This window comes from Entelurus aequoreus, linkage group LG02 (assembly GCF_033978785.1).
Source record: "Entelurus aequoreus isolate RoL-2023_Sb linkage group LG02, RoL_Eaeq_v1.1, whole genome shotgun sequence".
Lineage (NCBI taxonomy): Eukaryota > Metazoa > Chordata > Actinopteri > Syngnathiformes > Syngnathidae > Entelurus > Entelurus aequoreus.
Genome location: NC_084732.1, coordinates 64,239,697 through 64,265,661, shown reverse-complemented (window position 1 = coordinate 64,265,661; position 25,965 = coordinate 64,239,697). Strand labels below are relative to the sequence as shown.

General features: G+C 38.3%; 1 protein-coding gene across 2 annotated transcripts; it reads left to right on the top strand.

The window, feature by feature from the left end:
• The first annotated feature begins 3,026 nt into the window (after positions 1 to 3,026).
• Positions 3,027 to 25,751, top strand: LOC133663958 (very-long-chain (3R)-3-hydroxyacyl-CoA dehydratase-like). Of its 2 annotated transcripts, none has more exons than XM_062068706.1 (11): positions 3,027 to 3,295; positions 7,285 to 7,327; positions 7,465 to 7,533; positions 14,013 to 14,177; positions 18,450 to 18,501; positions 18,594 to 18,704; positions 21,020 to 21,147; positions 21,233 to 21,345; positions 21,418 to 21,524; positions 21,614 to 21,745; positions 24,311 to 25,751. In XM_062068706.1, exons 1-11 carry the CDS (start codon positions 3,288 to 3,290, stop codon positions 24,385 to 24,387), a joined length of 1,005 nt encoding a protein of 334 aa, XP_061924690.1. In that variant the 5' UTR covers positions 3,027 to 3,287; the 3' UTR covers positions 24,388 to 25,751. The 2 variants fall into 2 exon arrangements, with proteins under 2 accessions (XP_061924690.1, XP_061924685.1); XM_062068701.1 differs by having other exon boundaries at positions 3,029 to 3,295; positions 7,460 to 7,533; positions 24,311 to 25,749.
• The last annotated feature ends 214 nt before the right edge of the window (positions 25,752 to 25,965 follow it).

Here is a 25,965-nt window from a genome sequence, read left to right as displayed (position 1 = left end):
CCAATCCAGAGGTACTGCCCCCGATGTCCACGCGATGCTGCAGAGTCTTGTCAACCAAGACAGCCCCACAGCATCCAGAGCCTTAAGGAACTCCGGGCGGATCTCATCCACCCCCGGGGCCTTGCCACCGAGGAGCTTTTTAACTACCTCAGCAACCTCAGCCCCAGAAATAGGAGAGCCCACCACAGATTCCCCAGGCACTGCTTCCTCATAGGAAGACGTGTCGGTGGGATTGAGGAGGTCTTCGAAGTATTCCCTCCACCGATCCACAACATCCGCAGTCGAGGTCAGCAGAACACCATCCGCACCATACACGGTGTTGACAGTGCACTGCTTCCCCTTCCTGAGGCGGCGGATGGTGGTCCAAAATCGCTTCGAAGCCGTCCGGAAGTCGTTTTCCATGGCCTCGCCGAACTCCTCCCATGTCCGAGTTTTTGCCTCCGCGACCGCTGAAGCCGCACACCGCTTGGCCTGTCGGTACCTGTCCGCTGCCTCAGGAGTCCCATGAGCCAAAAGAACCCGATAGGACTCCTTCTTCAGCTTGACGGCATCCCTCACCGCCGGTGTCCACCAACGGGTTCTAGAATTACCGCCACGACAGGCACCAACTACCTTGCGGCCACAGCTCCAATCAGCCGCCTCGACAATAGAGGTGCGGAACATAGTCCACTCGGACTCAATGTCCAGCACCTCCCTCGTGACATGTTCAAAGTTCTTCCGGAGGTGGGAATTGAAACTCTCTCTGACAGGAGACTCTGCCAGACGTTCCCAGCAGACCCTCACAATGCGTTTGGGCCTGCCAGGTCTGTCCGGCATCCTCCCCCACCATCGCAGCCAACTCACCACCAGGTGGTGATCGGTAGAAAGCTCCGCCCCTCTCTTCACCCGAGTGTCCAAAACATGAGGCCGCAAATCCGATGACACAACTACAAAGTCGATCATGGAACTGCGACCTAGGGTGTCCTGGTGCCAAGTGCACATATGGACACCCTTATGCTTCAACATGGTGTTCGTTATGGACAATCTGTGACGAGCACAAAAGTCCAATAACAAAACACCACTCGGGTTCAGATCCGGGCGGCCATTCTTCCCAATCACACCTCTCCAGGTTTCACTGTCGTTGCCAATATGAGCGTTGAAGTCACCCAGTAGGACAAGGGAAGCACCCGGGGGAGCACTCTCCAGTACTCCCTCGAGTGTATCCAAAAAGAGTGGGTACTCTGAACTGCCGTTTGGTGCGTAAGCACAAACAACAGTCAGGACCCGTCCCCCCACCCGAAGGCGGAGGGAGGCTACCCTCTCATCCACCGGGTTGAACTCCAACGTGCAGGCTCTGAGCCGGGGAGCAACAAGAATTGCTACCCCAGCTCGTCGCCTCTCACTGCGTGCAACGCCAGTGTGGAAGAGAGTCCAGCCCCTCTCGAGAGAACTGGTTCCAGAGCCCTTGCTGTGCGTCGAGGTGAGTCCGACTATATCCAGCCAGAACTTCTCTACCTCGCGCACAAGCTCAGGCTCCTTCCCCCCCAGCGAGGTGACGTTCCACGTCCCAAGAGCTAGCTTATGTAGCCGAGGATCGGACCGCCAAGTGCCCTGCCTTCGGCTGCCGCCCAGCTCACAATGCACCCGACCTCTATGGCCCCTCCCATGAGTGGTGAGCCCATTGGAGGGGGGACCCATGTTGCCTCTTCGGGCTGTGCTCGGCCGGGCCCCATGGGGACAGGCCCGGCCACCAGGCGCTCGCCATCGTGCCCCAACTCCGGGCCTGGCTCCGGAGGGGGGCCCCGGTGACCCGCGTCCGGGCGAGGGAAATCTGAATCCTTGTTGTTTCCTTTCCATAGAAGTATTTGAGCTGCTCTTTGTCTGATCCCTCACCTAGGACCTGTTTGTCTTGGGGGACCCTACCAGGGGGCATGAAATCCCCCGGACAACATAGCTCCTAGGATCATTGGGACACGCAAACTCCTCTACCACGGTAAGGTGGCAGCTCAGAGAGGAGTCTGATTTACTAATGTTGTAAAAAAAAACAAAAAAAAACATCTGATTTACTAATGTTGTAAAAATGTGAAGAATAAATATTACATTTCAACATTTCTGTCAACGAAGATTTGTTTCACACATAGGCATTTTGATAGTAGGCTAATATAGCTAATATAGACACTTACGTCATGTGTTGCCTTCATTATAAGACTTATATACGACTCTTCATTTTTTGCGGCTCCAGACAGATTAGTTTTTTGTATTTTTGGTCCAATATGGCTTTTTCAATGTTTTGGGTTGCCGACCCTTGCACTAGGGCCAATTTAGTGTTGCCATCAACCTATACCCAGGTGCATGTCTTTAGAGGTGGGGGGAACATGTACTAACCTAGGGGTGTCAAACTCATTTTAGATCGGGGGCCACATGGAGAAAAATCTACTCCCAAGTGGGCCGGACTGTAAAAATCACGGAACGATAACTTAAAAATAAAGACAACTTCAGATTGTTTTCTTTGTTTAAAAATAGAACACGTGCATTCTGAAATTGTACAAATCTTAATGTTTTGTTTTTTTTTGTTTTTTGTTTTTTACAATTGCCTGTTGCGGTTAATAGGATATATACTTTATTTGTCGTTATTTATAAATTATGTGGTAATATTCATCAATCAACTCATTGGTGTTAATTTTCAATCTATCAAGATCAAAAAATTATATCAAAATCAAATTACAGTATGTTATTCATGTAGTTTTATAATTTTCCTCAACTGATGTACTAACATCACGTGGTTTATTTTGTACAGTTGTAGCATCATCTACAAAGATACAAAGAATTGCTATAGCGACATCCAGTGGACACATTTAGAACAGCAGTTTCTTCCATTCAAAAATTAAGTAATTTTTATACTTTGCAAACTCATCCTGCGGGGCGGATAAAAACCTGTTCGTGGGCCGTACGTTTGACACCCCTGTACTAACCCCTGTTCCACCGTGCTGCCCTTGTATTCAATCAACAAATGTTTATTTTTTCCTTCTCTGCCAAGATAACTACACGACTTTCCGGTCCGATAGGTGGCGGTAATGTACCAAGTTAGATGGAAGCTGCTGCTCAAACCCAAAGAAGAAGCCTCCTCCCGGAAGTTCCTTCACTACTGCGGTGTTGATGGTGTTTAGCTTCTTGAAGCGTTTTGAAAGGAACACACATTGGCATGTCGCTATCTAGAAGGAACTAGTAGTTGACAATGGAGATCCTCACTCCTCATGTTTACTGGGCCCAGCGTCATGGAGAGATTTTTCTCCGGGTGGAGTTGAGCGATGCTAAGGTAAGACAGTAGTCGACTTGGTCCAGCTTCATGTTTTTATTCTCAATATGAAAACCCCATCTCGATTAATAGGTGTGGATAATGTTGGTATATGAAATGGTAGCTTGTGAGCTTAAGAGCATGTTGACCAAAAATGTCTTGTTAGAGAGTAAAGGACATTCAAAGTGCGGCCCGGGAGCCCTTTTGGACGGTGGCCGATATGGGGCAAATCCAGCGGTGTGCCGTCTGGCCTAACATAACCAGAAATCATCGAGATAAAATTATTTTTTAATTTACTTTCCTTAAATATCTAAAAGTATTCATATTCTATTAATGTCATATTATGCTCCTTCCATCGCTGTTGTTTTTAGGTTATAGAGTTTTTATCCAATCAGAATTCAGCTAGCTTATGTTGCCATGCTGTACCAAATCTGCCGAGAGCCTCAATCAACAATGCAGGCGTCTATGCACTGTAAGTGAACGGACACAAACATTTGACAGACATTTGCGATAGCCAATCAGATCACGAGTTGTTGTCAGTAAGGCCTTCTGGACATACTTGTCAACCCTCCTGATTTTCCCGGGACACTCCCGAATTTCAGTGCCCCTCCCGAAAATCTCCCGGGATAACCATTCTCCCTAATTTCTCCCGATTTCCACCCGGACAACAATATTGGGGACGTGCCTTAAAGGCACTGCTTTTAACGTCCTCTCTCACCTGAAAAGGAGACTATTATATATGTCTCCTTTATCCATAGGTTTATCTATAACCCATAAAGTAGGCAGGCACGGAGCTATTTCTCAGCGTGTGTTTATTCCACGTTAATACACTGACACACAACATCCGGATTCCCATCAAGCATTGCTTCAAAACTACGGCAAGTAGTAATGTCCAAAAACATAACAGAGACGAAGCAGAAGGTACGAAGAAAAGACATGGCGACGACGAGTAAGAAGAAGAAGTACGCTTGCAAGTTCCAAAATGATTGGAAAAAATAATTTCAGTTCATCCAGGACAGCTCAAAGGGGAAGGGGTATGCTGCCTGCAAATTTTGTTGATCAGACTTCTTCACGGATTATATATATATATATATATATATATATATATATATACAGTATATATATAAGAAATACTTGAAAATATCTCCCGAATTCGGAGGTCTCAAGGTTGGCAAGTATGCTTCTAGATGGCCTAAGGCAGATATACTGTATAGTGATGTTATGAGCTAGGTAAAATAAGAACTCCATTACCCAGCATGCCACAGTAGTGAAGAGCATGCACAGTAGCCCCGTTCAGGTTGTTGATTGTAGACATGCAGCGGGATGTTTGTGATGAGCACGCTGTGGATTAAACTTTAAGAACTCAGCCAACAAGCCTCGTCTGCATCTTTTATGATTAGACAAGACAACACAAATATTTGCAAGGCCATTTTCAAGAAGGATATTTAAAGAGAAACTACATCTTGCGAGGCCATGTCGGCCAACCCCGGAAGCTAGCTCAGCTGAAATGTGAGTTCAGATATTTTATTTCTTAATTTTTTCACGTTCAATATGCTTTTTGCAATTTTAATGTTGACATTACCACATAAGATATGTTTTAATTGCTGATGCGGGTTTATTGATTTTCAAATGTGCCAGAAAATAACTCGTTTTGTACAATGCCCAGTAGTGCATAAATGTGTTTCTGTATAGTATTTCTCCAGCAATGGTCATGTGGGCAAATCTGATTTTGTTTTGGGTCTCATTCTCATTCAACGCTAACATCAACTATGTGCGGTGCAACAGGTATTGTGAAATATTACTGCTAATTGTTTACCAAAGAGGAGTGCACCTACCTTGTCGTTCAATCAATTAAACTTTATTTATTTAGTACTTTTTGTGCACAGGCAAGTTGCAACACCTAATGATGACAAGTAAAACAAAAAAGTCAAGTGGCTCCAATGGTTGCCTCCCAAACTTCCATTTTCTTCTGTGAACTTGCAGCATTTCATGCAGTTGTTTAAAGGTTTGTGCATGTTGTTTTTTTTCGACTATTTTTTTTTTGCCGATCGATAGGCCACAGATCAGTATCAGCCGATTTTCATGAAAAAGTACATAATCATCATTGCTGATGAATACATTTTAATGTCTATAACAAATGCCAATCCCCTCTGGCTGACAAGCAGCTAGCAGCTAATTATGTGTTACTCTACACTGTGTCAAGCTGCTTCCCTGAGTTAATTACGACAAATAAAGTTGTTAGTATCGTAACTATCATTATCACGTACCATTATCGCTGAAGGACAAGGCTAAACATGTTGCACACTGAGAGCAAGTCCGGGGGAAAGGTATCCTAATAGCTAAGCTAACAGCTGAGCTAGTTTTAAACACAATAAATAAGTGCTGAGTAAACTTTTTAGAAGTGTAGATGGAACCGCATCGCAGCAGAAAGCAATCAGCTATTTACCAGGAAATTGACAAGTAGATTAGTAAAAGTCTAGAGAGTGAATAATATAATACAATTGTTGGTGTGTCAGCATTATCGCGTATACACGACACAAAAGGGGAGGGCAGATCGACCCATAAACTGGTATTAGTACAGTATATGGTCAACACTAGAGTGATTACATTGATATTTTTATTTTCTCCAAATTCTTTTTTTGTTTTTTATAAATTTTTACAAACTCAGGGGATAATTCCCTGTACAATCAAAGGATTTAAATGAGTAATGGATAGTAGTTTTTGCTCATACAAAATTGTATGTAATAAAGGAGAATAAGGAACTTTTTTAAATAGTGTGTTAAAATACAAATAAATTGAAAAATGTACATTTACCGGTAATCTATGTGATCGGTATTAGTATCGGCTGATCTCACTCCTGGTTGATCGGTATCGGAATTGGCAGCATAAAACTTTGATTGGAACATCCTCATTTATTTTGCATTTGTTTTTGACACTGCAGTGTTTTTGTGTTTGCAACCTTTTTTTAATCTGCAACATTTCACAGTGTTTTTGATTTTGGATCATTTCTGTGTTTGGAGCGCTGATGCGTGTGCCATTTGTGGCCTGCAGCTCCAAAATGTGCGATAGAAGGCAGACCAAAAACAAGAAAAAGTTTAATTGTGGATAACTTAAAGCTTTTTTCACTATCTTCTTCGCTTATTGTGAAGTGAAGTGATTTATATTGATTTAACGTTTTTTTTTGTAGTGACTCAAAGCGCTTTGCATTGAGAAACCCATCATGTACATTTAAGCTACATTTACATTTATATCTACATTTATATTGGATTGGTTTTCCCTTTTTAAAAATATTGAAAATATCAACGTGGCCTTCACATTTTTGGATTTTTTTCCAGTATGCATCCCATGCTTGAAAAAGTTTGGACACCCCTAGTTTAAAGCATAGAGATTTTTTTTCTTCAAATCTACAAAAGCATGAGTCTAAATGCATACCTAACAGAAACCACACAGTAATTAGAGGAAAAATTAACACACACTTATGCCGTATATCATCTGCAGATGCATTGATAAGTAAACTATTATTATACCTGGAACTCTCAACTTTTGTCTTCCTTTGACCAAAAAAGCTACGACTCATTGCTGTTTGCTCATTTTTATTATTGACATTATGTTTTCTACAATGGACTCATTATGCTCCATGTGTATTAAGTTACCCACACACATCATAATCACACAGCATCTGTTGGACCAGTGTGCCATAAATGATCCAAGCCTTTTAATGGAAGTGCCAGCTGAGTTTAAGGCTCTCCAGTGAAAACCTGAAACATGATGATAGTTGGCACCGGTCAGGTTCATCTTCTTTGGCCTAAGGAGAGAGTGTGTTAGTTACACCTCAAATACAGAGTAAACAGTCACACAATATCCTCCTGAAGATAGACACATCTTGAATGCTTTAGTCTTCGTCACAGTAAAATTTGCTAGTTTTGAGTGTTTGTCTTCTCCTTAAGTTCCATCTTGGTTTAGATTTACTGTTGTGTTCGCTCCTAAAGTGCCAACCTTTTGTGTTTCAGAATCTTGAAATCAACCTCCATGAAAAAACTATGCAGTTCAGAGGTTTGTATGGTTGAAAATGTTTCCCAACTTCTAAGAAATGTAATGTATTTTTACTGTCTATCCTGCATACTCTTCTGAAAGTAACTGCAATATAATAGTGATTGGATATTAAAGTGTTGTTGTTTTCCATAGCACAGGGCCATGGAGCTAAAGGAGATAATGAATACAAGTTTATTTTGGAGTTCTTGGAAGCCATCAGACCTGAGGTACTATCTGTTTCCATACATTATGGTTTTTAATCGCGTTAATCACATTTTTAATATGTACTGTACCTGCAAGTTGCCTCGCCCTCTTCTTGTTCTTATCAGAGAGCAACAACAGTACTGCTACGCTGCACAAGATAATATGTAGTCACGGCAAAAAGAGGTCTCACTCTGTCACAAAACTTGGCCGGGTGAAGCTTGTGATGTTTGAATAAAGGATTATTTCTAACAAATAGGATATAATGTTCATAATAAACTTAAGTACATGTGAGAAGTGTGTTTGTGGTTTTAATACTGTAAGGTCATATGTTTTGTTTTTAGTGTCGCCAATGCTTTTTTCCTTATTTTATTTTATTTTTTACATAACGTGTATCGACTACTTGAGCTATGCAGAAATGGTGTCACTTTCCGGTGTATTTTATTCCACATTCAGCTGACTTTATATTATAATAACACATCTTTGCATCAATATTGTGATATATTTCATGTACTACGATGTGTACACTATATTTAAAATCAGAGCACATATACATAGATCAGAATTTTGTTTTAATTGCCTGTGCGTGTCATAAGGTGCACACATGGCTGTCCTTATAACTTCATGTTCTGTTTAAAGATAGGTATCGAATGTTGCGTGTGACGTCGTGTCCGGTTGCAGGCTTGTCACGTCCGGTTGTAGATTAAAACCCAGCTGAAGGAAACGATCACTCAAGCAGCACTCAGGTCGAACACAGCCAAACTCACTGGAGCTGCATGCGGCTCATTCATGCCTCCGCCCTGGCTCCCCTTTGGCTTTGAAACAAAATGTCAATAAATAATGACTAATTAATTTCACATTTTTGTATTTTATTTAGTTAGTTTATTTTATTGTAACAGTTGTTATTTTGGAGAGTTTGATGATTTTGTAATATAAAATTTAAGCATTTCAAGATTTTGTCAATCGAAATGTACCCCTGTCATCTTTTGTTGCCGAGTAATTGTATTGTTTTTAGCAGTGAACCCCTGGTAAGATAGCAATGGACAGATCAAAAAAATAATTGAACATTTAATGCTTCATGGACAGATTAATTTGTTGTTAACAAAGTTTCGGAACTGCTGCGGAAAGCTTATCCGAACAAAAATACTTGGTGAGTCGTTTTCTGTCTAGTGTTTGATTTCATGAATGCAATAACATAAGTGTAATGAACCCCCAAATGGTGTTAAAGTAATTTTAGAGATCCGAGTTTGCAGCCCCACGTGGGGGTTATTTGGTGAAGGTTGCCGACCCCTGTTCTGAGTAATGTTGCAATTTCCAACACCAACAAAGCAAGCAGGCTTGTTAAAAAACGCTCAAACATAAAGTAAGGCTCCACTTTTCCAAAATGTGCAAGTTTGATGCTAATTTCGATGTATTCGCCATAGACTGGCTACTATTAGCATTAGCGATTTTACCTGGTGATTTCAACACATCCAAATTGGTACTGCCGAGTACCGATATCGAGCAGAGGAAAAGCAACAAGTTCAACATTCAATATTTATTGCTCAGAAGAGTGCACTTACTGTTTTTTTATGTATTAACTTCAGCACTTCATATTGACCTGATCATTGGTGTTGTTAGGCCTAATTTAGGGGGGCTCAAGCCCCCCTAAAATGTTCTAAAGCCCCCCTAAATAATTTGGTGTTAAAAAAAAAAAAAATCTATTTAAAAAAAATTTTTTTTTTACAAATACATGCCGACATATTCATTATAAAGTGGCCCGAATATGAGTTTGAATAAATAATCATATAACCTGTCATTATTCACTCAGTTTCCCCTCACTTCATAGCGTAAGGTAGAGAGCCCCTTTAGTGCGTCGGTATCCAATCCATTCCACTTGTTCATATAGAAAATGCCCACATCACTCAAAATCCAGTCCGCATTTTCTCTGCGACCTTGCTTGCGGTCCTTGGACTTGTTCATATAGAAAATGCCCACATCACTCACAATCCAGTTCGCATTTTCTCTGCGACCTTGCTTGCGGTCCTGCAGGTGTACGAAGCACATTAGCACACAGCACTGCAGAACAAGAACCTTGTGTCTGCAATTGTAAATAATTTAGTTTTTAAGTTTTGTGTTTCTTGTAGAATCTATATAAAGTAATATACATTAGCCTATTGTTAAAATAATGAAAAAAACATAATTAAATATATTTGTTTTATTGTATTGTTACATTAATAGCTGTTGTATTATTATAGGATGGCTTGTTAAACATTTCATAGGATTTTCAGAGGGTGGAAAAACCAAGACATTTAATATAAAATGTAAAATGAATAAATACATAAAAAGAAAAAGGAAAAAAATGGTTAAAAGCCATCGTCCCGGGGAGCATTTAATTTCGTCCCGTGCATTTTTTTTACGGTCCCCGGGACTACGTTGATCCCAAACCATGGAAGTTACATTTTATTGTTTGCATTATTTGTTTCAGCATTGCACTTTGAAGATGGTCCCTCAGCTCTTTGACAGCTTTGGCTCTTTTTCAGATCAGCAGACGGACTCTAAGTCTTTCTTATTTACAGTATATATAAAAGTTTCTCATTTCTATTCAGACTTCCATATATATTTAATTTCCTTAACGGCTTGCCATAATATATATATATATATATATATATAAATATATTATATACAAGCCAAATTATCCCGATCCAGATATTAATTTAATTCAAGTAATTAAGTAATATTTCCAGGGCTTGAATTTACAACCATTTTAGTCACATATGTGCCCAAAATGTAATCTGTGCAACTTCAAAATATTTGGAAACAAACAATTATTGTATTGTGAGCTAAAGTGGTGGCATTAGCCTCTATGTTGTGAATGAATAACATAGAGGCTAATGCCATGACTTTCATTGTGTTTCAGTGTATCTTGAAGGATCATGCAAGTAATTGTTTCTCGTTGATGCTGTAAACAAAATGTCACTGTGCAAACCCATATTTGTTGTTGTACTGAACACACATTGAAAATAAACCCACTGAAATAATAATAATGACAATTATTAATTTCTAAGTCTTTGTTAGCCGTTTGTGAAGTTTTATGCTCGTGGGCTACCTTCGCTCGCATCCTGTGCATCTCCTGAGGGCTAAGCCCCCCCTGTCCTTAAAAGCTAGTGATGCCCCTGGACCTGATGTTTTATTTTAGTGAAATAAAACCAACTACTTCTGTTTAAGATTGGTAAACACAATATATATCTTTATGAAGCTACTTGTTTGTTTATATATACATCTTTATAATAATGTAATGAATTTAAATAAAAATGCATCAAGGGCTTTTTTCAGCATGTTTTTGTTGAAGTTCATTAGTTTAATTAATTACATATCATAATCAAGTTATCGTTAATTTTCTTTATTGCTTGACAACACGATAAAAAACAAATGCGGGAATAAAAGCTGACGTCAACATAGTCCAGTTCATGTCGACTATGGGTCCATATCGACTGAAGCGGGGCACACACACACACACACACACACACACACACACACACACACACACACACACACACACACACACACACACACACACACACACACACACACACACACACACACACACACACACACAGATTTTCTGAATCTGAAGAGATTTTATCTGTTACACACTCCACACATAATTCTAAGAAATCAGGCATTAAACTGTTTTGATGGTTTTGTGTGTGGTGTGTTCCAATAATATCGATACAGCACGCCCACACATAACGTTTCTGTCCACTACTGATCTAGGCTTTAGTCTAGGCTGACCATACGTCTTCTTTTCCCCGGACATGTCCTCTTTTGTGGGACTGTCCGGGGTGTCCGGGCGGGGTTTCTTAAATGCCTCAAATTAAAAATTAAATTAAAGTTAAATTAAAAAATTAATTAAAATTAAAAATAAATAAATTAATTAATTAAATTAAAAATTAAAGTACCAATGGTTGTCACACACACACACTAGGTGTGGCGAAATTATTCTCTGCATTTGACCCATCACCCTTGATCACCCCCTGGGAGGTGAGGGGAGCAGTGAGCAGCAGCGGTGGCCGTGCCCGGGAATAATTTTTGGTGATTTAAACCCCAATTCCAACCTTTGATGCTGAGTGCCAAGCAGGGAGGTAATTGGTCCCATTTTTATAGTCTTTGGTATGACTTGGCCGGGGTTTGAACTCACAACCTACCGATCTCAGGGCAGACACTCTAACCACTAGGCCACTGAGTAGGTGGATGTCCGGCATTTTGAGTTAGGGTTGCGTGTATTTTCAATGTACGTCCAGGGTTAAGAAGGGGTTAAACAAAACAAACTATGAAGGTGTGCGCACGCAGAAACATTCGTGAGGGAGAGGCAGAGACAGAGAGCGAGAGAAATAGTGACTGGAGTGACAGACATGAAAACAAGAGAAGCCGAAACGTAAATGCAACTTCACGAATGATTTGCGTAAAAAGTATTTGTGTTTTCGTTCTGGCCGTGACACATGGAAAGCAGAATGCACTGTGTGCAAAGCAGGAACGTTTATATCTGTGGCAAATAAAGGGTCCAAAGATCTACAAGCCCATATGGACACTACAAAGTACAAAACCGCTGTGCAGGGCGTGAGCTCATCTGCTGTTTTTGTTTAAATTTAATTAATTTGTTTTGAGGCATTATTTATGTTTAGATTATATACAAGAGGTTATTTTGAATATTTCTACCTCTGCACTTTTTTTTCCAAAACTGTGAATGTTACAGAATATAAGTGTGACTTATTTTATTATACTGTCAACCAGTGTTGGCGTTAACACACTTTTTGTGTCTTTTTAACACATTGAAATCAGAAAGAACACAGATTTTTTTTTTTACCATTTGCAGCCCACAGCTAATGTTTTAAAGGCCCACGGCACATTCAAAAAATGCTATTAAAATAAACAAAAACATAACAAAAGTGAAATAAAAAAGCTTACAGGTGAAATGTAATTTAGAAACAGTTGCAATGTTGACTAATAAAACAAAGCTGTTTTTTTTTCTTTCAAACGGTCATTGCTCAAAACATAATATTGAATCAAAATCAATGTTATTTGGAATTATTGACCTATCAAAGGTTCCGATTACTTCACATCAAATATTCCACTTTGAAAAATATTGTTGGTTGAAGATTTTGCATATTTTGTGTGTTTGCCATAAAAAACATAGTTTTTTTTTGACAAAAAAGGGCGGAAAACAAACAAACAAAAAAAACAAACAAAAGAAAAACAACATAAAAAAAACGAAAACATTTTGAAATGAGGAATAGATCTCAAGTTGATGTAGACTCCAGTGATTTAAGCATTCAATATAAAATGTATGTATGCCCTGGCACACCATTATCATCATTTCATGACCCAAGCAAATAACTTTTTACACTTTTATACTGAAATAGATACACCTACAACTTATTCAATAAAAACATAGAAAAAAACATCAGCAGCGGTAAAGTTTAAATCCATGAAGGAAAGAAGAAAGTGAATGAATGTTTATAACTGAATACATTTACATATGCATACACATTTGTTTTCTTTTGTATTATTTTTTTAATGAGTTAAGTAACATTTATGACAACCTTTTTTCCAAAACACAATATAGAATGTGAGATATAACAGGATAATGCATACATTTGTCATTTGTTTTCAAAACGATTACAAAAAAGTGGGACCGGACCCCAAAAATTTACTGTGGGACCCCATTTTTATGATTTTGAAAATTCCTAGCGCCAACACTGCTGTCAACAGAGGAGAAAAATGCTTTATTTAAATAAATATATTATTTATAAAGCAAGTTCAAGTATCATTGGCAAATTTTCACCTAGTCCGGGCCTTGGCGTGCTGCCCGCCTTGGCACGCATATATGTGTCGTCTTTTTGGGATTTCACAATATTGTCAGCCTACTCTAGTCCCTCAATCCCAAACTATTGTGTGATCTAACAGAATCGAAGAACCAATGTAGCAAACGCCGTAGCAACAACTGGAACACAAAAACAGGCAACATGGAAAAGTACTTATGAGAGGAGGGAATGTTGGTGGTCTTATGACTATTTTTGACACAAAAAGAAATATTGACACTATGCCAACTCAAGATGAGTCGTTTTCAAATTACGCTAATGGCTGGTGTTATTAGCCTAGCATTGCTAAGACCTAAACGTTATTAACCGAGCTAAATAAACCTGTCGTCCCTCAACACATCGCTCTTTAAATATTGCGGCTTCACTATATGGCATATTTTTTTCAAAGCATGTTCTACATATTTTCGGCCTAAATTAGGTCTTATATGTCTAACAGTGCAGTATTTGTCTTATTATGTTGTGGCGATCGATAAACAATTGTCACCAGCCGGGACTTCCATTTCCAGGTTAAGGTAACTTCCAACTGCTTTGTTAGCTTGGCTTATTGGTAGCCTGCGGCCGACACAACTCATTTCTTTCAGCGAATTAGTAGCACACAGCAATCAATGTTGTAGACATGGTGATCTTTACTATGTCCCCTTCAGATTGAACATAAGTCAACTCAGCGTCAGGTGGACATCAAAATCAAGAAGCAGGAGGAGCGCTGGTGGAACCGTCTGACGCTGCAGGAGAAGAGGCCTCTGTTTCTGGCCCCTGACTTTAACCGCTGGCTGGACGAGTCTGATGCCGAGATGGAACTTCAGGCTAAGGTAAAAAAAAAAAAAGAGCTCACCTGCTCAAATTCACAAATAGTTCTGTTCTAGTCCATCACAAAAGGTGATTAATTGCACGCTTACTCAGTTAGAGCTAAACACCATAAGAAATGTTCACAATATATTTGAGCAGTGCCTTAAAGAGGAACTACACTTTTTTGGGAACATTTTTTTCACCCAAAATCTTTATGTGAGACAAGAACATACCTTTTCTGTGTATTCTAAATTGTGCACTGCAAAAACTGAAATCTAAATAAGATTGAATATCTCAAATAAGGGTGATATTTGCTTATCTTCTGTCTGATAAGATAATTCTTCTCCCTAAGCAGACTTTATGTTAGAGTGTTTTACTTGTTTTAAGTGTTTTGGTCCCAAATTATCTCAGTAAGATATTACAGCTTGTTGCTGAGATTTGATGACCTATATTGAGTAAAACATGCTTGAAACTAGAATATCAACTGTTGCAAATCTGTGTCATCAACACTCACAAGTATAAAACTGCTTTTTCAAAGTAAGGATTTCTTATTTCAAGCATGAAATAAAAAATCATGACTTTGACACAATTGTGTCTCATATTTAAAACAGATGACAGCCAAATGGACTTTTCTGTTTTATTTTCAATGAAACAATAGAACATAAGTACTCATATAGTAGTACAGTTGGCACAGTACAGAAAACTGACAGTTAATGTTTAAACATTTAACATGTTACATTTCAAACTATTTTGAACAGAAATAGATCATGCACATTCAGATAAATTCTTCAAAATTACAATACATTTTTTTTGATTGGGGCGGGGCTGTAAATATATATATATATATATATATATATATATATATATATATATATATATATATATATACACACTACCGTTCAAAAGTTTGGGGTCACCCAAACAATTTTGTGGAATAGCCTTCATTTCTAAGAACAAGAATAGACTGTCGAGATTCAGATGAAAGTTCTCTTTTTCTGCCCATTTTGAGCGTTTAATTGACCCCACAAATGTGATGCTCCAGAAACTCAATCTGCTCAAAGGAAGGTCAGTTTTGTAGCTTCTGTAACGAGCTAAACTGTTTTCAGATGTGTGAACATGATTGCACAAGGGTTTTCTAATCATCAATTAGCCTTCTGAGCCAATGAGCAAACACATTGTACCATTAGAACACTGGAGTGATAGTTTCTGGAAATGGGCCTCTATACACCTATGTAGATATTGCACCAAAAACCAGACATTTGCAGCTAGAATAGTCATTTACCACATTAGCAATGTATAGAGTGTATTTCTTTAAAGTTAAGACTAGTTTGAAGTTATCTTCATTGAAAAGTACAGTGCTTTCCCTTCATAAATAAGGACATTTCAATATGACCCCAACTTTTCAACGGTAGTGTGTATATATATATATATATATATATATATATATATATATAAATTTATATATATATATATATATATACTGTATATATATATATATATATATATATATATATATATATACTGTATATATATATATATATATATACAGGTATATTATATACTGTATATATATATATATATATATATATATATATATATATATATATATATATATATATATATATATATATATATATATATATATACATACAGTATATATATCGATGGGAAAATGCAAGAAATGTAATGCCGAGCGCGCATCATTATGTCAAGATAATGGCACTAGCATTTACTTAATTTAAGAATATTTTTCAACATATTGAGAAAAAAAGGTCTCATATTTGTTTTTTCTATCAAGAAAAGTGTACTTGTTATTAGTGAGAAAATACTTATTTTAAGGTATTTTTGGGTTCATTGAGGTTAGCTAATTTTACTTGTTTTGGAAAGTCTTGAAGAGCCAGATTTTCTTGTTCTATTGGCAGATACTTTTGCTTAGTTCAAGTAAAATACCCCTAATTTTTTGTATTTTTTTTTCTTGTTTTTGAACACTGACTTTTTGCAGTGTGAAAAACTGCCTGTAAAAGGCAGGTAACAATGCAGTCTTATTGTGATTTATTTCTACTTTTATAACACTTCCTTGTGGTCTACATAACATGTAATGGTGGTTCTTTGGTCAACATTTTGCATAGATTATGTTTTACGGACTATTTTCAAGCCGCTTTCTGACCATCTCTTCAGGATGCGCCGTTTTGTGGACGGTCTTATTTACGTGGCTCACCTTCCACTGGGACTTCTCCCCATCAGCCACGTGGTATTTTTTAGCGGTTACTGACATATAGAAGTTTGAACAAGTCTACTGACATATAAGTTTGAACAATTAGCTACTTTGTATTAGAAATGGTTGCAGCCGAGGATGCATGTGCATGTACGAGCCGGTCTGCCCCACAACAAGAGGATGGAGAAAAAGAATGATTGACTACAATGTTGGACTACAATGGTAGACTCGGGTAAAGCTCTTCCGATAAAACTTTACCACATATGGAGATATACGCTGACGTCAAAATGTCACAAATGGGGCAAATTTCAAACGGCTCATTTGGAGGAAGTATGAGGGAAGCCATGCTTTTTTCAGAAATACTGTATCTCGGCCATGCCTCCATGGTTTGAATTAAAACGTTTCTACCCCAAATACACACAAACAGTTGCTAATAGGTAAGAATAGTTTGTTTTGCATAATAGGTCCCCTTTAAGTATGGGGGTACGATCTATTCTACCAATAAAGCCCTCGAAAAAATCTCTAACGCTGTTTTATTAACATGCTGTAAGTATGTATGAAATGTTGTAACCAGCAGATTCATGAAAACTTGTAATATTTCCAGTATTTTGGTTATTTTAAGTATTACAGAAAATTCTTTCCTGGCATGATGTCACAGAAGGATAGCGTTCGTTGCTATGTGCTAAAGATTTCAAATAAGAACATAAACAGTGACTTACAATGTCCGCTCTCACTGGGATAAATACACTGTTGATATGTTGTATCTTTCAGTACAAAACTTTTCCTCTCTTAAAGCTGCTAAATTCAGAATAATCCTAATTCCTCAGATTAAAAAAAAAAAATCCTAATGATGTTGCAATGGTTTTATGATGAGTTCCATTTGTTGAAAGCCAAATTGAGCTGTATAGTATCAATTTGGCGTGAGGATTTTCAAAGTTGACCAGCTTTTCGGTTTGGTGTCAGAACCTTCTTCAACTGTATACAGGTGAGAGGCATGATTTATAACCTAGCATGATTTTTTGCTAACTCAAAGGAAATACAACAGGAGTAGCTCAAGGTCCTTTGTCTTCCTCTTTATTTAAGGCAGTTTCTCAGCCAAGGCTATTAGCAGCTCAAGCTTGCTAGTATCTGGCTATTCGCTTGTGGTCGGTGGACCAGTGTGAGCAAGGCGACGTGTCACGACTTCAGAAAAGTAGTTCCTTGTTGTTAGCGCTTACAACAACAATATACAAAACAATATAGCTTGGTTAATATGCAGGTCACGGTATGTAAACGAAGCGGTGTTGGCGGTTTTTGGATGTTTTTAAGAACAGATGAATCCCATTACCTACATTTTTAGCTGCCTTGTACTCGCAGTTTTTCAATATTTTGATTACACAAAAAAGGGAAAGATACTTGTTTCTCATAGGGATTGTGGATGATTGGTATAATTCCCCCCAAAAAGTGCAGTTCCTCTGTCAGGTTCAAACACTGATGACATCTATTAAACAAGACAAGAAGCAAGGAATCAAAGAGAGACAGAATTACATTTTGCTCAATGAGGAGAAACACGTAGACACTGTACCCTTGTACAGTGTCGTTCCACGCTCTGACGAAAGATTGTACGCCTCCTCTTTTATTTGGACTTTCCCTGATTACATGGCAACAGCTGTTTCTAAAGGGACAGGGTCGTAAACAGCCATCGCCTTTGATTACAAAACAGTTAAAAAAAAAGGTCGGTTCAAAGAAAAGGTCGTAAAACAGTTAAAAGAAAAGGTCGCCTGGAGGGGAGTCTGGTCCTGCTTCCTCTCCGCTTTGTAGTTCTCGGGTAAAGACAAAATCTTTCTGTCTTCATGTTGCTTCCCATCATACACAGTGGAGTTTTACAAGCCTTCTTCTTGGTAGGATCAAAGACAGCTTTTGTCTTCTCGCCGGGAACTCATGGCAACACAAAGTTTTGTGATAACTTAGATACAATTATTCTGACATCCTCTTTTTAAAAATTAGTTGGACAAAAAACTAAACTTGGCATTTATATTTGTAAATACATTTAAATAAAAAAGTTATTTTGGGACAAATATTATGGGTTGTTTCCTTTCAGGAGGAGGAAAGGATAAACAAGATAAGTGTGGAGTCAAGAGTTCGTAAAGACCGTGAGTAACGTTAAACTTCTCACCATAAAACAATGCAATTGTCAAACAGGGCACCTTCATCACAATATTTAAACTTTATTTTCCACCCATAGACTACCTCGGGCTTAAAAAAGGCTACCTATTTATGTACAACCTGGTGCAGTTCCTCGGATTTTCATGGATCTTTGTCAACATGACGGTTCGACTCTTCATTCTTGGTCAAGGTAAGGTGCTGCCATTGGAGCAAAGTTTAGGTGCTGACCACAATCAAGGTGACATGTCTAGGATTAAGAGGCAGACTAAAATTGGAGTAAATAAGACACCTTGCTTGTCATTAAATTTTTTTACAATTTTCTAAAGCTATGGAGATAATTTATTTCCTTATTTTAGTGCTTTAAGAGAGGAGTAAGTGCTTTCTCTGTTGTATCATTGATTATGTTTACATGTACAGTTGTCGTTATTAATCTGTTGCAAATGGTCAGATAAAAACTGAAGCTATTTTTTCCATAGGAAAAATGACGCGCATTCAAGTAAAACATGTGAAAATTATCCTCTCTGACATTCTGACAATACATTTGTATTAGTGTCAAAATATTGAGGTCTTTTTTTGAGTCAATTTGAATTATGCAAGCGACTAATAACCTGCAATTAATCAAGATTAATCCAAATTCAAAATTGTGATTAATTTGATGAAGAAAAAAAACCTGTCATTTGACAGCACTAATTTCTAAACACGTATTTAATTTAATGCTTTTAGCTCACTTGGTATCCCACAGTGTCTATAAAAATTACATGCACATGCGTCATAGCCGATTTTGCAAATTCGACCATGACTTCATAGTACCTTGAATGTAGAAAAGCACTATAAAAGTATAATAATATATCCCAAACGCCACAAATAGATTACAGGTATTTGAGAAACACTGAAAGTATTATTTTACAGTAATTAAATTTTAAATACAATCAAAAAATCAATATTTTTTTGTATAGCCCTTAATCACAAGTGCCTTAAAGGGTTTCACAAAAAACAACGACATCCCCTGGTCTGAACCCATATATAGTCTCTTTTGAAAATCTCCAAAAGCCCAAGATTGGGGAAAAGAAGAAAACTTGGGAAGGGACCGCAGATGTGGGGACATACCTCCTGAGTGACTGGCTGCCATGGATGCCGAGGGGGTACATTATTGAATTGTTACATTTATGATAATGTGAGAGTCCAGTCCATCGGGAATCCAGCAAAGGGTCGTAAGGGGATCTTCTTCCATGTAAACATGTCGACAACGCAGAGACGTTACCACGATTTGTGACAGCTAGCGCATCTTCCAGACGGGTACCTGTCCAGAAATTATCCGTGGTCACCTGGTATACTCTCTATGCAGGAGAGGGGAGCAGAGCAGAAAAGAAAGGCGACAAATCAACTGGTCTAAACAGGGATCTATTTAAAAGCTAAATTATATAAATGAGTTTTAAGGTGGGACTTAAATGCTTCTACTGAAGTAACATCTGTAACTATTCTAGAGTACTGGAGCCCAAATAGAAAAAGCTCTAGAGCCTGCAGACTTTTTGGGGGGCTCTGGGAATCTCTATTAAGCCGGTGTTCTTTGAACACATCTGGACTGAACATATTTTGCAATACAATCAGCAAGATAAGATGGTGCTAGACAGTTTAGTATTTTGTACAAAGGTAATCAAACATTTAAATTGCATCCTAAGTGTACTGAAAGCCACCTCAGAAAACACTTGGCTCTCCAAATACCACCATAATGACCAACATTGGAATACAGTATCGTTGTAGGCCTTAGTATTCATTAAAAACACCGTCACTGATGGACAAAATGGGATGGATTGAGTAGAAAATAATGCCAATATTTTTCAGCTTTGTACAATTGTATTCTAATCAAATTTCAATGTGGTACTCGTAAACAAGTGACTGTGTCATTTACAAAATATATTGAACACAATTCTTTAGTTAAAAAGTTAGGCCGCCAGTTAAAGTTCAAGAACCTCTGCTTTAGATGATACTGTTAGCAAGTTTTGAGCAAATAAAGGACGGGCATTTAAGTAAAACATTTTAAAGTGTTTCTGTATGACATTCTGACAATACAATTGCATCAGTGTCCAAGTACTGAGGTCTTTTTGTTTTGTTAATTCATATTATGCAAGTAGTAAAAAACCTGTGATAAATCACAATAATCTGATTTAAAAAAAGTGTAATTTGTCAGCACTAATTTCCAAACACATTTGTTTTTCATTTATTGTTTTTAGCGAACTTGGTATCCCACAGTGTCTATAAAGATTACATGCGTTGTGCCCAATTTTGCAAATTAGGCAATGACCCCCCGCCACAAATAGTTAAGTGTTCTTTGAGAAACACTGGAAGTGTTATTTTACAGTAATTTAATTTTAAATACAAAATGAATAGTTTTAGGTGAAATTGAATTATTACATATATTGTGCAAGTAAAATGGGGCAAATGTATTCACAGGTGTCATTTAAAGATTATGGTCATGTTTCTTTATCGCTGTTTGTTCCTCCACAGATTCCTTCTATGACACCTTTCACACCACAGCTGATATGATGTATTTCTGTCAGATGATGGCCGCGCTGGAAGTTATTAATCCTTTGCTCGGCTTGGTCAAGACGGGAGTTTTCCCCGCCATGATACAGGTAAGGAAACCCGGTCCTGTACCCTGTAAAACATTGATTGTATGTTATGCTTAATAGTCTGATATTAATCTATATGGTGTCACAGGTCGCGGGGAGGAACGTCATTTTGTTTGTCATATTTGGCAGCCTGGAAGAGATGCAGAACAGACCTGTTGTCTTCTTCGTGTTCTACCTGTGGAGCACTATCGAGGTGTTCAGGTCAGCTCCAACACGCCGCTGTCCTGCTGACGAGATAATATTCCTGACTTGACCATGGCTTCTTGGTGGCAGGTACCCTTTCTATATGCTGGCCTGCATGGGCACCGAGTGGAAGCTGTTGACCTGGCTAAGATACAGCCTTTGGATTCCTCTCTACCCACTGGGGGTTGTTGCTGAAGGTTAGTGCCTCCTGCTGGCAAAGATGATTACAGGCAATACTTGTTCTTTTGTTGTTGTCGACAGCTAGTCTTTTTATTGATTTCTCCAGCGGTGGCTCTGATCCAGTCCCTCCCCATCTTTGATGAGAACCGTCTCTTCAGCCTCCCGCTGCCTGCAGTGCTGGGGCACTCCTTAAGCTTCTCGTACACTCTGCAGCTCTACCTGGCGCTCATGTTCTTAGGTGAGGCATCCACTACACATTGCATCATTTTTGTTTCTCGCAGGCTTTAAGTCATTGTCTTATACATTTTCATTCAACCAGCTCATTTATTGACTGAGTCAATTATATTTTTTATTTCTATATTTGTTTTGGTGACATATTGAGACTCCTTATTGTGATGTGATCAAGCAATGTACTAGAGTTGTACGGTATACCGGTATTAGTATAGTACCACGATACTAATGAATCATTCGGTACTATATTGCCGGTTTACGAGCAGAGGAGCATGTTCGGTAGGGCAAACAGACAATGTGTGTAGACAGAAAAGGGAGAATGGATGCATTTTGCCTTAAAAAACAAAGATAAAGGTGAAGCTATAACACTGGAATACCCACAGGAAGAGGTGCTTTAAGACAGTGGTCCCCAACCACCGGTCCGCAGCCCGGTACCGGTCCGTGGATCGATTGGTACCGGACCGCACAAGAATTTAAAAAATACAAAATAAAATAAAAAAATTATATATATATATATATATATTTTTATTTTTATTAAATCAACATAAAAAACACAAGATACACTTACAATTAGTGCACCAACCCAAAAAACCTCCCTCCCCCATTTACACTCATTCACACTCATTCGCACAAAAGGGTTGTTTGTTTCTGTTATTAATATTTCTGGTTCCTACATTATATATCAATATAGATCAATACAGTCTGCAGGGATACAGTCCGTAAGCACACATGATTGTATTTTTTTATGACAAAAAAAAATGTAAACAAACACCATTGGTGGATCTACACCTAACATCCACTGTAATGATACCAAAGTACAGGAGCGTATCTAGTCTATACTACTATCATTACGTAGATATATTTTGGCATTACAACATCTTCTTTCGGGTTTTTAAAATGTATATTATGTTTACAAACTCAGGAAATATGTCCCTGGACACATGAGGACTTTGAATATGACCAATGTATGATCCTGTAACAACTTGGTATCAAATTGATACCCAAATTTGTGGTATAATTCAAAACTAATGTAAAGCATCCAAACAGCAGAAGAATACATGATTATTACATTTTAACAGGAGAACATGTTAAAAGAGAAAGTAAGCAGATAATAACAGTAAATGAACAAGTAGATGAATAATTCATTTTCTACCACTTGTCCTTAATAATGTTGACAAAATAATAGAATAAAAAATGACACAATATGTTACTGCATACATCAGCAGCTAAATTAGGAGCCTTTGTTTGTTTACCTACCGATAAAAGACAAGTTGTCTTGTATGTTCACTATTTTATTTAAGGACAAACTTGTAATAAGAAAAATATTTTTAATGTACCCTCAGATTTTTTGTTAAAATAAAGCCAACAATAAAAAATGTTGTGGTCCCCTTTATTTAGAAAAATATCGAAAGTATCGAAATCATTTTGGTACCGGTACCAAAATATTGGTATCGGGACAACACTTCAATGTACAGAAGATCTCCACTATTGCAAAGCAATTTGCAAATCCCTCAAATCTCAAATTTTGATACTCTAAACTCTATAATTATGCCTCTCACAGTTATAACATTCAGTTTCACCCACTAGGAAATAATTCCAGGCTTACAGTATACAGTTTTGTACTTACAGAATGTGTACTTACACAACTTCACGTCTTTCCAAAGCAGCTTTCTGCTTAAAAACGTTGAGTGAATTGGCTTGTGCGATAGTACAATCTGCTAGATTCATAGCTGCCCCCTTCAGGTCTTGTTCACAGCTGGTTACTCTGCGCTGTAACGCGGTTCCAGCTACACTTCTGTTAAAGTGTACTCGCTACTTTACATTGAAGTGAAGTGAACTATATTTACATAGCGCTTTTCTCTAGTGACTCAAAGCGCTTTACATTGTGAAACCCAATATCTAAGTTACATTTTTAAACCAGTGTGGGTGGCACTGGGAGCATGTAGGTAAAGTGTCTTGCCCAAGGACACAATGGCAGTGACTAGGGTGGCAGAAGCGGGGATCGAACCTGGAACCCTCAAGTTGCTGGCACAGCCACTCTACCAACCGAGCTATACCGTCCCATTGAAGCTAGCTTAGTGGTTAGCATGGCTTCTCGGTAGATTTGCGTGTTGCATTTGAAGCTATTTTTCATCCTCCAGTGATAATGATACGTGTATGAAAAATGTAGTTTATCTGCCATCACGGAGGTAGGGAATAGTAAGGACTCTGCAATGTGGAAGGACATGCTTTTTCCACCTCTGTCAGAATGCTACATTCATTGACAAGGTGTTGCAGCTTGTCTCCATTTTGCAGCACACAAGGTTGTAGCATCAACATGCATTATAACGATATCATTTAAATCTCTATCATAGGCCAAATTTACATTTTTATCGTTCATATTGCCCAATCTTAGAGTGAGTGCAGAATCGCAAATAGGCTGGGATCTACTTTAATCGAGAATGGTCTCCTTTTTTGTGTGTTCGAGGTGTAAAGATGGTTTCTTTTATGGATTATGCTGAATTACTTTTGTGATCATGTGTGTAAGGCTTATTTGCATCCATCAACTAAATAATAACCTTGTCTTCCACAGGACTCTTCATCAATTTCCGATATCTATACAAGCAGAGACAGAGACGATACCGATCAAGGAAACGCAAGCTCCACTAATGAAGCAGGACGTCACTCACACTCTTAAGACGCGATGTTTCCTTTTCTTGTTCCCTTTACTGTACACCAGGGGTGTCAAACTCAAATACAGAGTGGGCCAAAATTTAAAACTGAACAAAGCCGCGGGCCAAGGTTGAACAAATTAACCTTTTAATAGGGACCCAAACAAGTTGAATATTGAACAAGCAAGGCTTATATAACTTTATAGTGACATGCAAAATCGAGTTTCAAATAATAATAATAATAATTTAAAAATATCAATGGCATATCAAATACAATTTAAATAAAAATTGAATGCATTTTTTCTATTTGCAGCCTTCTGAGGTAAATATCAACATTAACTTTTTCCACAGGCTAATAAATGTGAAAATAAAATAACAATGAATAAACCAACCATTCAGGACTTTAAACTGCTCAGTTTGCAACACACTGATCTAATCGATGTGCCCAAGCCAGATACCTGGCATCTTTTCTTGGATGCTAGTTCATTAATGTCGGGGCTCAGGCTTTGAGCTGAGGCAACCTTCATTATCGAAAGAAGGTGTTCATCAGTCATTATATCTCGTAGTCCACCCGGACCACAGTCTTGGGGGCGTGCCTTAAAGGCACTGCCTTTAACGTCCTCTACGAGCTGTCGTCACGTCCGCTTTTCATCCATTCTAACAACGTGCCGGCCCAGTCACAAGACATGTGCGGTTTCTGTACGCACACACACGTGAATGCAACGCACACTTATATCGCTGTTGATGAAGTATGCTTGCATTCACTTGTGTGTGAGTGCAGAAGCCGCACATATTATGTGACTGGGCCAGCACTCGTTGGACTGGATGAAAAGCGGACGTGACGATTTTCGGGAAGGGCACTGAAATTTGGGAGTCTCTCGGGAGGGTTGGCAAGTATGACAATTAGCGGTGAATGCTGTATATAATCGGCGGGCCAGCTCTAGTGTTAATTTGATATCGCCTCAAGGGCCAAGTGAAATTACACGGCGGGCCAGAGTTTGACACCCATGCTGTACACACACAAAGGTGAATACTTACATTGTTCCTCCATTTCCTGGATGTTCTCTACATGGGACTTCATAGCTTGACTATGAATTGGAAGTATTAAAAACATCCACCTTGTTTGAGTTTGAGTTTGAGTTTGAGTTTATTTCGAACATGCAAGCATACAACATGATACATCACAATTTCCAGTTTCTTTTCATTTATTTATTGTTAGATACAGCCATAAATAAGATGGTCATCTTTTCAAAGGAAGATGTCAGCCCTCCAACCCTGACATATATGAAACCATATATGCAAACATTCAATATACAGTATGCCTTCTTCACCTATTGGATTAACATGTTGTGTTGTATAGTGCTACTGCAGTCAAAAACATATTAAACTTTTTATTGTGGCCTGTTTGAGAATTATTTTATGGCTGAATATTTAGGAACTGTGTTCTTATAAAAAATATTTAAGATTGTGCATTGCTGACTCTTCAAAAAGTATATGTTAGTATTATAATCTAATTGAAAACTTGTGTCCAGACCTCCTCGTACATTAAATGACCAGAATAGGGCACACTTAAATG

Bases quoted from the DNA above. Each gene is read 5' to 3' on its own strand.
- LOC133663958 (XM_062068701.1), top strand. From the start codon at position 3,215: ATGGAGATCCTCACTCCTCATGTTTACTGGGCCCAGCGTCATGGAGAG. The intron at 18,705-21,019 runs GTAAGGTGCTGC...GTTCCTCCACAG, and splicing joins ACTCTTCATTCTTGGTCAAG to ATTCCTTCTATGACACCTTT. The intron at 21,346-21,417 runs GTCAGCTCCAAC...TCTTGGTGGCAG, and splicing joins AGCACTATCGAGGTGTTCAG to GTACCCTTTCTATATGCTGG.